This window comes from Bison bison, unplaced genomic scaffold (genome assembly GCF_000754665.1).
Source record: "Bison bison bison isolate TAMUID 2011002044 unplaced genomic scaffold, Bison_UMD1.0 scf7180017864289, whole genome shotgun sequence".
NCBI lineage: Eukaryota > Metazoa > Chordata > Mammalia > Artiodactyla > Bovidae > Bison > Bison bison.
In genome coordinates, this window is record NW_011494861.1 from 18733266 (window position 1) to 18746859 (window position 13594).

Genomic DNA, 13594 nt, shown 5'->3' on the forward strand with positions numbered 1-13594 from the left:
CTTGTCCAGATTCCTGCCTGTAGCAGCCTGGGATTCAATTTGCAGCTCTTTGAATCCCACACACTCTCATATGTGCTTCTCTGGCCAGCCCTATCGCCACAATTAGAAGCCCATTTTACTGGAGCTTAGCTGTGCAGCAAGCCAGCCCCCCTCCCCACCGGTAGGATGGGAGCAGCCAGAGAGTGAAGGGCAAGGGGAGGAGAGCAGGCTCACCGAATAAGGCTTTGCACAATCCGGCATTTATGGAAAATTGGATGTGCTAATGAACCTGAGATCCATCAGGGCTTTCTGAAGGCAGGATGGTTTCTGTCAACAGACCAATTAGCACACAATTATTTTCTCTTTCTGAAAGCTTATCTGAGGCTCTCTTTGAGCTGCACTTTCCATTACCTCTGCTGGCCCTCTTTATAATCCACCAAAGCTGTCTGCCTCTTCTACAGGGAGAGACACAGGGTTTCCTGGACCAACCTGCCAGGGACTCTGGGACTTTCATCACTCCGCAGGTTCAGGGGTCCTTGGCTCATCCTGCTTGTCAAGTCAGTGCTCAGGCACCATCTGCAAGAGGACCCTCTACAGCTCCCCTCCTGCTTCCCACCTCCTTGCTTCTCTGGGAGGTCAGAGGTGGCTCAGGGCAGAGGAGCCATGGAAAGGGCAGTGACTCTGGGATCTGGTAAAACCTGAGTGAGCCTTCCTCACTTGTGGAGATCTGGCTTGAATCATTCCCTCTAACAAGAAATGAACAGGGGGATCGCAGTTTCTATCTGTTCCTTGTTCCCATCCTTGTGCTGCAATTAACAAAGTAGAGCTACACACACCCTTTCAATGACTCACCTAATTGATTATTCTCTTTAGAACTGATCTTCGGAAATGGGCAAGTAAAGGTCAGAAAATTGCATGGGAGCCGGCCCTAGAATGTTGAACAAGATGGTGGTGGGGTTGGGGAGGGGGCAGATGAATCAGTGGTAGGGAGGGAGGGACAGGGTGGAATGAAAGAGCGGAAAGTTGCTGTGCTCTGTTCACCCCCTTGGGAGTTGTCCTACTTCTGCATAAGGCATGTAGCTTTCTCCCTGCATGGACCCGATGCTGGGAGTGGGTGGGTAGAAAAGCCAGTGCAGAACTCAGTGGCAGTGTGGTGGCCAGCTTACCTGGAGGCGGGGACAGGCAAACCTCCCAAATACCACACACCCCCATCCCACTCTGTCTTTCAGCCCACTCCATTCCAAGAGAGACAGGCTTCCCCGAATAGCTGGGCTAGTCCTTGGCCACAGCTCCTATAGGAGTTTTTGCACCATATAGATAAAGAAAGCTTTACCTTGAAATAATCCTGGTTCTGCCTTCCCACTGCAGTAGCCAGTCGCCAACTCACTCAATACAGAGACATTATTCAGCACCAAGTGCCCACCTGTGGAGGGAGGGAGGCTCATGTGTAACACTGGGATTATGTCAGTATAAACATGTTTCCACTTGTCTGTAAACTCCTTATGGTTGTGACTGGCTCACTGTGAGTTTTGGATTCTCCTGGAATATTTCATAAATGAATAAATGAGTGAAAGAAAGAATGAGTGAGTCAAATGAACCGTAGCCCTGCAGCTGACTGTGTGACCTTGAAGAAATCACTTAACCTATCTGGTCTTGATTTCCTCATCTGTAATCATAATATCTAAAGTCTTCTGATACAATGCACAAATTAGATGACTCGTGAGAACCTACTATATAGCAGGGAACTCTATACAATGCTCTGCGGTGACTTAAATGGGAAAAGAAATCCAAAAAAGAGGGGATATGGGTATATTTATAGCAGATTCACTTTGCTGTACAGTAGAAATTAACACAACACTGTGAAGCAAATATATTCCAATAAAAAATAAAAGAAGTCTATACAATTTGTCTTATGCCTTATTCACCTTCTGCAGAGAGGGTAGATCACTAAAATGTTTTGGATGAGCTGGCCTGTTGACACTTGTTTTTTAGAGTGATGTCATCTACATGCATTTAACTCCATTTTCAGCAGCCCTTTGATATGCCCTCAAAGGAGACACTGGGGCCAGGAACTGAAGTCTGAGGATTCAGAAGTCAAAATCCTGTCTCATCTACTCAATAGTGCTGAGTCTTTGGGCCCAGTATCTTCCTAAACCTTGTATCTTTCCCTGAAACATGATAGTAGTGCAATCTGTCTCAGAGTTAGTGTGAAGGTTAAATGGGATGATCTTGGAGGATGAGCCTGGGAACTGTAGAGGGGTTTCCTGCCTCTGTCATGGCCTTGATCCTATTCCCCATCCAGGCTGGGTCTTGCTGCTTTTCATGCCCAGGATCTATTGCTTGCCCTGTAGTCTTTCTCTTCCAATTCTCCTCTTCGCTCTTATCCTTTAAGACCAATTTATGGATCACCTCCTCCATGAAGCCTTTTCCTACTACTTTAAGCAACAACGTTTTTTTCCCTTCTCTCTCTTCACTGTATTAGTATCACACCATCTCTCATTTACTGTGTTCCAAATGTAGTTTTCAGGACTAACTATACTAAATTCTCTTTAATGATGTCACTTACACTTTGGAATTCACTGTGATAACTGGCAGAGTGGCAGACACATTACATCTCACACTATCAAGCCCATATGTTGTAGATCATGCCGCCCCTTCTTTTTCTGAGAGTACTTCCCCTCCATTCTCTTCCTGTCCATGTTTTACTCATCTTGAAGGAACAACTCAGTTGCTCTCTCCTCTGAAACTCCTTCCCTTGCCTAGAACTGCACTTTCCTCAGGGCTCATTATGACACGTTGCCTCTTCCCCACCTGGAGGTGTATCAATCAGTTGGGTATGTACCTGTCTTCCCATAGGTTGTAACCTCCTGGAGGATACACAATATAACCTGTACATCTTTGTGTCTACCTCTCCACCCCTCAAAGCCTGAAACATATTACTCACACACACTCTAATTTATTGAGTACGTATTAGGTGCCAGCCACTGCGTTAATTGCTGTTGACAACCTCATGAGCAAAATAACTATGAGTTGACCTCTGTGGAGCCTTTCATGTGTGGAGGACTCAGGCTTTAAATACTTGCAGAAAAGGATGAAAAACTCCAAGTCATCTGCTTGCTGCAGAGCAGAGGTGCCTGGAGCTAGGCGAGAAGGTCAGAGGTATCAGAGCCGACTTCCTTGAAGAACTCTGAGAAAGGCACTCTATGAATGTTTGATAAATTGCAGGGAATTGAACAGTGGCTGCCCAATAAATACCAGTTGATTGGTTGATTGATTGTTGGCAGAGTCTCCAGAGATCCTGAAAAGAAAGGGCCTCAGGTCCCCATCAGTCTTATTACATAATTATTTCAATGCATTTAAAGCTCCCCATTTTTCATCTTATACTTTAAACATCAGGGAAAAACTGATAGTCCAACTTTATAATATTTTAACATGACTCTGTGGTGTTTTGGAATATTACATAGCTATAAGAGATTATGTATATTTAATATACTTATTAAAATATGCAGTAAGCCCACGGCTGATTTTCTCTAAGGATGTCTCAGTGCCGAGGTGGAACTTAAATGTTTAATATTAATAATAATACTCATAACTCATATTTCTCTAGTGTGTTTCATCTTTGGGATCCCTAAAGCCTGTGAGCACCACATCAAGTGGCTACAGCTGGGCTGGCCAGTGGGCTGACAGCATCTGTATCTGGCCTCTGGTCTTCCTCTGGGGGAGGAGATGGGGGAACTCCAGTGTGGAGGCTCAGCTTCCTCTTCCTACACTGAGTTTCTTTTTTTCAGACACAAAGTCCCCCTGGCTTCTCTGAAAGGCTTGCACTTCTGGACAGCTGCTGCTGCCAGCCCTACACCACTGATATTCCCCGTCTCAGAACAAGGGGAAAAGTGGCTTCATGCTCCCAGGGTAGGATGAGCCATGTCCTTCCTTGGGCCAGTCCAGGACAGGACACAGACCCTGAGAATGGCTGACCGGAAGAGAGCAGGGCAAAGGGAAAGCCTTGGCTTGTTGTCTAAACCCGCCCTTCCTTCTCTAGGTCACGGAGACCAGAACTGGCCCCCTGGGCTGCAGCAACTACGACAACCTGGACTCAGTCAGCTCTGTTCTGGTACAGAGTCCAGAGAACAAGGTGCAGCTGCTCGGTAAGGTACCCTGTGGTGATTTTCACACTTTCCATAGCTGGTTAAAAAAAAGAAAAAGTTTAGATCACCCAGAGGAAAAGGTCCCATCTGCCCCATTTGGCTAAACCCTTCCAAAGACAAGAACTACCCCTAGTGCATTCTGAAGGAGATCAGCCCTGGGATTTCTTTGGAAGGAATGATGCTAAAGCTGAAACTCCAGTACTTTGGTTACCTCATGCAAAGAGTTGACTCATTGGAAAAGACTCTGATGCTGGGAGGGATTGGGGGCAAGAGGAGAAGGGGACGACAGAGGATGAGATGGCTGGATGGCATCACTGACTCAATGGACGTGAGTCTGAGTGAACTCCAGGAGTTGGTGATGGACAGGGAGGCCTGGCGTGCTGCGATTCATGGGGTCGCAAAGAGTCGGACACGACTGAGTGACTGAACTGAACTGAACCCCTAGTTCTGGGACCTGTAATTAACAACTTCCCATCACTCTTTGGAGAAAACTTCTGGTTTTCATGGTTTACTTTACACCTCAATCATTGCTCAAACCACTTGACGCCTGAATCCTCCTACCTCCCAGTCCTGCCCAAGATCTCTGTCACTATGCTACTGTAAGAGCACACCCATCCTTCTATGCCTTGATCTAGCTGGGCAATCTCCCTTGTTGTCCAAAGAACCCTCTGCTTTATCCTAAGGACACAGTGGGGAACAGCTGGTCTTTGCAGAGTGATCATGGGACATCATCTCTAGCTCAACTAAGAGCTACACAAAATGTGGGGCTACTGGTTATCCTGAGAATGATCCCTACCTTTTGTTACTAGTCTGCATCCCTCCATGGGAGATCAAAGCCAGGAGAAGAGTTTGAAAGGAATGGGAGCCTCAACCGGGGACAGAACAAGCAGAAACAGAAAGGCAAAAGGAACAGGAATGACACTAGGTCTGGAGGCTGGGAGATAAGGGGATGCACTCAGGTGTCCCCCAGGCATCCCAGGGGCAGAGCTATGTAGATGGAGTCAGAGCTGTTTGGCAGTGGGGAACATTCATTCTTCTTAAGGCCTAATGGAATTGAACTCTGTTTAAGATATGATTGTCTTGGTATTATAAAATCAATAGCCCTCACCCAGGATCTACGATGACAAATTCCAGCCAACCTAAGTCAGATGCAACCCCTGAATGCTTTAGGCATCAAGAAACATAATAAAAAGGAGGAAAAGCCTCCTTTCTTAAAAGCCTCACAATGCAATTAGCATCCCTCTTCTCCTAGGTCCCTGGGTGGACTGGGTTTGTGTCTGGAAATTAGCGATGAGTGAAGTTCAGAGTGTCTGGTGGTTCATTTGGAATAGTTTATGCCATTTAATTTTATAGCCCATCACTCATGCAGACATTGCTCAGGGCACTTATTTTATAGCAATGGGAAATGTTATGGGGAGGAGGAGGGAGCTAATGGGGGAGGTGAGAGGAAAGGGCTTGGAGAGGGGTGAGTGTGGGAAGCAAGCACGTGTGGACAGGGTACATGGGGAGGGCTGCCCAAGTGCCACTGCAGGGGCATCGTCAGGAAAGAGAAACGTAGGAGCAGTTCTGAACAGGAGTAGATCTCAAACAAGAGCAACAAACATCTACTACAGCTGCAATTCTAAGTTTTATTTTAAGGTCTGCTGACACCAGCATACATCCTTTGGACTCTGGTTTCCTGCCAAGGTCAAGGGTGTGACGATAAAGAGCCGGCAGATATTTGATGAAAGGGGAGCCCATCCCATCCAGAAGTCCTCTCGTCCCTCACTCTCCTGGCACAGTGTCTCCTAGGGTCCCTATTCAGGGAGCCTCCTGTGGGTCTTACCTCGAACCTGGCCAGCTTGCATCCCAAGGCATACCTGTGATTCATTGACCTCTTCATAGGCTTCCAACAGCCACCATGTCTAGCTAGAAGCCAACTAGGAGTCTATCCTGCTGCTGATAAACCAATGTCCACCACTCCAGCAGTGCTAGTATTAAAGAACCCGCCTGACAATCAGGAGACACAAGAGACATGGTTTCAATCTCTGGATTGGGAGAAGGGCATGGCAACCCACTCCAGTATTCATGCCTGGGAAATCCTATGAACAGAGGGGCCTGGTGGGCTACAGTCCTTAGGATTGCAAAGAGTCAGACATGACTGAAGTGACTTCGCAAGCAGGCACCACAGATGGGTAGGAAAACTGAATCTTGGAGTAACTGAGTGGATTATATTCAAGACCAGAGGCAGCTAATTAGAAAGGAGCTGAGCATTTATATCTAACTTGGGGCATCTACCACCACCTTGTTTTCATATCTCATCAAGAGTGAAAGCCTGAGATGGGCAGCCAGTCTGACACCCCTTGGGTAGGACCCAAGGGGACAAGGGCACAGTCTGACACCAAGTGGCTTTACTAGCACTGTGACTTGGGCAGACCACTGTGCTCATGAGGATTGGACTTCCTCACCTATAAGAGCCTCGGTATGACCACAAGTGTTACCTGCAGTCATATATGGGAAGTATTACTCGGTGTCATACCTGGCCACTACATACCCACAACACCTGTCCGTACCTCCTAAGCAGGGCAGCCTCTTTGGTCTTCAGGATTAAGGTGGGAGGCCCAGGAGGGTCAGCATTTAGTAATATTCTAGGAGGCCCGCTGCTCATCTCAGAGAAGTTAGGGATAGAATGGCCCTTGGAAGCAGAGCAAAAAGTCCAACAAGCCTTGATGTTTTTCCCCCATGAGGACTCTAAGCTCTTCCTTTATCTGAAACACCGTTGCATTTCTATCCTAGAAATGCTGACGTGTAGCCAAGAAGCCCATTCATTTGATAGGCATGTTCTCAATTTGGCTGATGTGGGGGTTCAACCAAGCCTTGAGCTTTGACGTACCCCATCTGTCACAGGGGTAGCAGTAACCCTCTGTCCCAACCAGCTTAGCAGGATCGGGCCTGGGGTGCCCATCGTTGGACCCAGGATGTACAAGTCAGCAGAACTCCAGCCAGGGACTCTGCAGCCTCGGGTGTGGGAAGACGAGTACCCACGGGTCCCGCCCGGCAGTTTTCCCTGATCCATCTTTTCCTTAGGCCTGCAGGTGCTGCTGCCCGAGTACCTGCGTGAGCGCTTTGTGGCCGCTGCACTCAGCTACATCACTTGCAGCTCCGAGGGCGAGCTCATCTGCAAGGGGAATGACTGTTGGTGCAAGTGCAGCCCCACCTTCCCAGAATGCAACTGTCCTGACGCCGACATCCAGGCCATGGAGGACAGCCTGCTGCAGATCCAGGACTCCTGGGCGACTCACAACCGGCAGTTCGAGGAGTCAGGTGAGCAGTGGGTTGGCCCAGATTTCCTCCCTGTGAATGGGAGGAGGCCATGAGGTACTCCACGGGACACTCAGCTTGGTTCCTGACTCAGCCACGTCACTGGCCTGTGACCTCTAGCAGGTTATATCACCACCCCAAGTCTCAGTCGCTTTCTTTTGTTGTATATGCAAATAGACCTAATACCTACCAAAGAGATGCATTTCAAGCTAAGGTAAATATAATCAAGGCCATAAACCTCATCTATCTTGTTTGCCACAGAGTCCACCATCCCTGCACGTCAGGTGCACGGTGAATATTGGTTGAATGAGTGAGGTGCATAGCATGTGTCTAGAGTCACTAGTTCATGCTGGTGACTGCTTACTTAGCGCAAGCATAACTGGTATCAGTGTCACCTTGAGACTTAGACTCAGAGGACTGGGTTTTGAGTTCTTATTCTGTGTTACAGATTGAATGTCTGTGTCTCTGCCCCCAATTCATATGTTGAAAATCTAATGCCCAAGGTGATGGTATTAGGAGGTGGGGACCTGGGAAAGTGATTAGGTCATGAGAGCAGAATCCTCATGAATGGGACTGGCACTCTCATATAAAAGGAGTCCCAGAGAGATCCCTTACCTCTTCCACCATGTGAGGATCCAGCAGGAATTCAGCCATTTTCAGCCCAGGAGAGGACCTTCACCAGAACCTGGCCACAGCCTCTTGACCTTAGACTTCCAGCCCCTGGAAATGTATTTTGGTTGTTTATAAGCCATCCATTCTGTTGTATTTTGCTGTAACATCTTGGGCAGACCTAATACTCTCTATTACTGACCCTTTGTATGACTGGTTTAGCCATGCAGCCACTCAGTGCCTCCATTTCTTCATCTGTAAATGTAGGAAAATGATAGCAATCGGTGGATGGAAGACTCATATGGAACAATGTGGATGAAATTATAAAGAACTCTGCATGATATACATTTCACTACTACATGAATAATAGTTATGTCTCAGAAAACAATACTGGATAAAACAAGGCAAATAAAAAGGCTATGTGTTACATATTTATATTTATGTAATACTTATATATAATACTATAATACATTATTAACATAATGCATATTTAGTACTATTTACTTGATGTTTAAAAACATACTAGCCAATACTTAATATTTTCATGGATAAATGTATTCATAGAAAGTGTTGAAAAATATATGATAACGATAAAGAAAACATTCAAGAGAGTAGTTACATCTAGATAAAGACAGAGGGGAAGTTTAGGGCCTTCAAGTATATTTGCTTTGCCCATTTCTTCAAAAAAAAATCTGAATTCAATATAGCAAGATGGCAAGATCTAGGTGGTGGACTTGTGGGAGTTTATTTTGATATTCTCTGTGCCGTTTTGTATACTTAAGTGTTTTATAAGAAGAATTATGCATATCCTAGTTGTTAATGTTATTACTAGGTGTGATTTTTCCAGTCATCTGGGTGGGGGATGAAGAACCAGGGGCTGGAGAAATCAGAATCAGAGTGGAGGACCCAGGCACTGCCAGCTCAAGTCTTAGACAAGGTATTCAGTAGCTGAGGAGAGTAGCAACCCTGGCTGCACTGGACCGGGGTGGTGGCATTGGGATGGTAGTATGGGAAGGTAGTTCAGACGGTAGTGGGATGCTCGAGTATGGAGGCAAGGACTGTGGGCTCTCAGCACTGAGTTACTGCTAACGAGTGAAGGAGGGCTATTCGGACTGCTATCAGGAGACCTGATGGCTGCAGGTCCTAAGTGAAAGCAGATTTGTGGACAGAGATCTCAGCATGACTTCAGAAAACACATTGTTCCCAGGAAGCTCTGAGGAGAACTCAGACCTGTAGTAGGAGCTAAGAACCAGAAAGCACTCTGCTTCTGGACTAACTTCAAAAAAGTATGGGTATCTAGCCAAGGTGCGTGTGTTCGTCGCTCAGTCACGTCCAACTCTTTGAAACCCCACAGACTGTAGCCCGACAGGCTCCTCTGTCCATGGGATTCTCCAGGCAGGAATACTGGATGGCTTGCCATTCCCTTCTCCAGAGGATCTTCCCCACCCAGGGACTGAACCCTGGTCTCCTGCATTACACACAGATTCTTTACTGTTTGAGCTACAGGAAGTCCTTAATCTGGTCAAGGGGTGAATCTCAAAAGAGAGGAAGGATGTGCTAGAGTCAGAGAGAAGGATGTTGGGGGGAGAGGCTGGTCTCAGGAACTGAAAGCCTTCTAAGACTTCTGAGGTGGGTATTCTGTCTTCTGTGCCCACATTTGCCAGTCTTGCCCACCCTCACCTTAACCAGCTTCCCTAAGCGGGCTGTGGTGTGATCCAAGAAGGTTGTGCATAATTTATAAGGAGGTATTAATGGCAAAAGAGATGCGTCCCAAGGTCACTGGCCACATGGGTGGTGACAGAGATGTTTTTTGAAATTCAGAAGTATATTAGGGTAGAGGGGAAAGAATCCTGGAGCCTTATCTTATGGTATGTCAATCATAAACAGCTTTCTCAGTAAAGCTGTTTAAAAAGAAAGAAATCAAAAGTCCTGGGAGAATGGTGTGAAGCCTCCTGCCTCATACAGTGATGGATGGGCAAGCTGGGTCTTGGGGGTAGAGGGGGCTCTTGCCCACCCAGGGTCTGAAGGGCACCCCCTCAGCTCAGCCCATGTGTCCTTACCACAGAGGAATTCCAGGCCCTGCTGAAGCGGCTGCCGGATGACAGATTCCTGAACTCCACAGCCATCTCCCAGTTCTGGGCGGTGGACACCAGCCTTCAGCACCGCTACCAGCAGCTGGGAGCCAGCTTGCGAGTGCTGTTCAAGAAGACCCATCGCATCGTCCGCCGGCTCTTCAACCTCTGCAAGCGCTGTCACCGGCAGCCCCGCTTCCGTCTGCCCAAGGAGAGGTGAGCACCCCTGTGTCTGAGCCAGAGCCACGCCACCCACGAAAGTGGCTGAGGCCCTGGAGGGCCCCTGTCCAACACGGCAGAGCTGGGCTTGCGGGCGCACATGTGGCCTTTCAGAGGCTCCCGTTATCTTGACCTACTTGCGCTTCAGTCTCAATTATGAGATGTGTCTGAAGTGAAAAAAAAAGAGAAGCTAATTTTACTTTTATATAAATTATAGTCGATTCGAATGTTACTCTAATAATACTCTAATTCTCACTCACTCATTTCCATTTTAATAAGTCTTTGAGGAAAGGAAAGGGTGGAGTTAAAGCTCACACACTGATTATGTATGATGAGAATCACACACAATAGATCATTTCCAACAGCAACTCTGCTCTGAGTCACAGGAGCGAAGGGAGCTGTGTCCTTAGGAACAGAGGGGGCTGGGTCATCACTGGCCTTCAAGCATCCATCACTCATTCACACATGCATTCAACAAGCCTTTGTTGAGTCTACCTTATATGGCCTAAGATTAAGCAGTGAGAGCATTTGTTAATTGGAAAGATATAATAAATATATAGGAACATCAAAGCTAGAAAATTATTACTATGCAGCAGCTACTTAATTTCATGTTGCATGCTCAGTCGCTTCAGTTGTATTCAACTCTTGTGACCCCATGGACTGTAGCCCGCCAGGCTCCTCTGTTCATGGGGATTCTCCAGACAAGACTACTGGAGTGGGTTGTCATACCCTCCTCCAGGGGATCTTGCCGACCCAGGTATCGAAGCAGCATCTCTTATGTCTCTTGCATTGGCAGGCAGGTTCTTTACCACTAGCTCCACCTGGGAAGCTCAAATTCATGTTGGTAGAACATAAATCGAAGACATGTCCTAATAATAGCAAAGGTCCAAGAGAAAAGCCATCTGGGAGAAGGACGTCTTGACCAGATTGTCCAGGAGGAGAGGAAAGTGGGCTGGTGCTTGTGAGCCAGAGCCTTCCAGGAGAGGGTGCTGCCCTCACAGGAACCCAGAGGTGCACCTCTAACTGAGGCCGAGGTGACAAGGGACACATGAGTGGAGAGGACAGACCAGCAAGGGCTTTTGAGAAAGGTTTTTTTTTCCCCCCAAGTAATAGTTAAGAAATGCTTACCAGGCACCAGGAACAGTCCTAGTTTCTGAAGATGTGTTGGTGAAGAATGTAGTTCCCTGCTCTTGTGGCATTTGCAGGGGAGCCATCTCTGAACAAGTCAATGGTAAACAAACACAATCCATTTTGATACTGATCATGGCTGTGGATCACATCAAAGCAGCGTGATATGACAGAGAGGGGCTGGGTGGTGCTTTTGAGGGGAGTCATGGAAGACCTCTTTGAGGAGGTATCATAAGAACTGAAATGAGGGAGCCAACCATAGAGAAGTCCTGTCCTTGACCGGAGAGTTCTAGAAAGGACAGATCTGGATTGTGAAGAGGGATCGAGGTGGGCACATCATTGGGAAGTTTGGAGAGCCAGTTGTTGGAAGATCTTACGTAAGAGGCTGAAAACTAGATTGGATATGGAAGACATTGAGCTCTTCTGCAGGCTTTTGAATGAGGGAATGAGGTGGTACTTGGGAGGGATGAGTGCAAATTTGATGTCAGACCTTTCTGATGCTGATCCATCAGATACCCAGCTCCAGGCTGTGCTGGTCATCCCAAAGTGGTACAGTAGGGTTTCCCTCATTCAGAGAACCTGGGGCTCTTATCTTCCTCATCAACTTCCCTATTAGGCAGCCTCCTGGCACCCTCAGGGAAGCAGCAGTGTGTGGCTTCCTATGACTCTTGTTTCATTTCTGTCTCCCCTCCCACAGGTCCTTGCCCTACTGGTGGAACCGTATCCAGTCCCTCCTCTACTGTGGGGAGAGCACCTTCCCTGGAACCTTCCTGGAACAGAGCCACAGCTGCACCTGCCCCTACGACCAGTCTTCCTGCCAGGGCCCCATCCCCTGTGCCTTGGGCGAAGGGCCCGCCTGTGCCCACTGTGCCCCAGACAACAGTACCCGCTGCGGGAGCTGCAACCCGGGCTATGTGCTCGCCCAGGGGTTGTGCCGCCCCGAGGTAGCCGAGTCCCTGGAGAACTTTCTGGGGCTGGAGACAGACCTGCAGGACCTAGAGCTGAAGTACCTGCTGCAGAAGCGGGACAGCCGCATCGAGGTGCACTCCATCTTCATCAGCAACGACATGCGTCTGGGCAGCTGGTTCGACCCCTCCTGGAGGAAGCGCATGCTGCTCACCCTCAAGAGCAACAAGTACAAGCCTGGGCTGGTGCACGTGATGCTGGCCCTGTCCCTGCAGATCTGCCTCACCAAGAACAGCACCCTGGAGCCTGTCATGGCCATCTACGTCAACCCCTTCGGGGGCAGCCACTCTGAGAGCTGGTTCATGCCGGTGAGTGAGGGCAACTTCCCTGACTGGGAGAGGACTAACGTGGACGCAGCCGCCCAGTGCCAAAATTGGACTATCACCTTGGGCAACAGGTGGAAGACCTTCTTTGAGACGGTCCACGTTTATCTACGGAGCCGAATCAAGTCCCTGGATGACAACTCCAACGAGACAATCTACTACGAGCCCCTGGAGATGACCGATCCCTCCAAGAACTTGGGCTATATGAAAATCAACACCTTGCAGGTCTTTGGTTACAGCCTGCCCTTTGACCCAGATGCCATCCGGGACTTAATTCTCCAGTTAGACTACCCATACACGCAAGGTTCCCAGGACTCCGCCCTCTTGCAGCTCATTGAGCTTAGGGACCGGGTCAACCAGCTTTCTCCACCTGGCAAGGTCCGGCTTGACCTTTTCTCCTGCTTGCTCCGGCATCGGCTCAAGCTGGCCAACAACGAGGTGGGCAGGATCCAGTCTTCTCTGAGGGCTTTCAACTCCAAGCTGCCAAACCCTGTGGAATATGAGACTGGCAAACTCTGTAGCTAATGGGGGACCCACTCCAGCACCGGGCAGGGAAGGGACCCATGAATCCAGGGTGCGGAGTTCATCCAAGCCCTGATCTTAGTGCCAACAGGGTGCTCCCTGAAGACTGTCAGAACCCAGCAGATGGGACCTCGGGGCTTGGACTGAAGCAGGCAGGAGAGAGAGAAGCAACCACTGCACACATGCACAACACACGTGCCCACACACACACACACTCGCACCAGGAGGCGGCCACTCAGCAGCCCTGAAGCTGTAAAGTTGGTGCTTTCTCAAATGAATGCAGTTGAAGGAGAGGAGCCAAGGGAGAGATTCAGTGAAAGAACCAGCCAAA

The 13594-nt window shown here is 48.4% G+C and overlaps 1 protein-coding gene across 1 annotated transcript in view; it reads left to right on the top strand.

Annotated features, from left to right (window-relative positions):
* BRINP2 (bone morphogenetic protein/retinoic acid inducible neural-specific 2) overlaps positions 1-13266 on the top strand; it is a 59795-nt gene extending 46529 nt beyond the window's left edge. The window contains exons 4-7 of the mRNA XM_010850111.1: positions 4019-4124; positions 7191-7427; positions 10099-10321; positions 12150-13266. Of these exons, the coding sequence (XP_010848413.1) occupies positions 4019-4124; positions 7191-7427; positions 10099-10321; positions 12150-13266 (1683 nt within the window). The remainder of the gene's footprint in view (positions 1-4018; positions 4125-7190; positions 7428-10098; positions 10322-12149) is intronic.
* Positions 13267-13594: the final 328 nt, after the last annotated feature.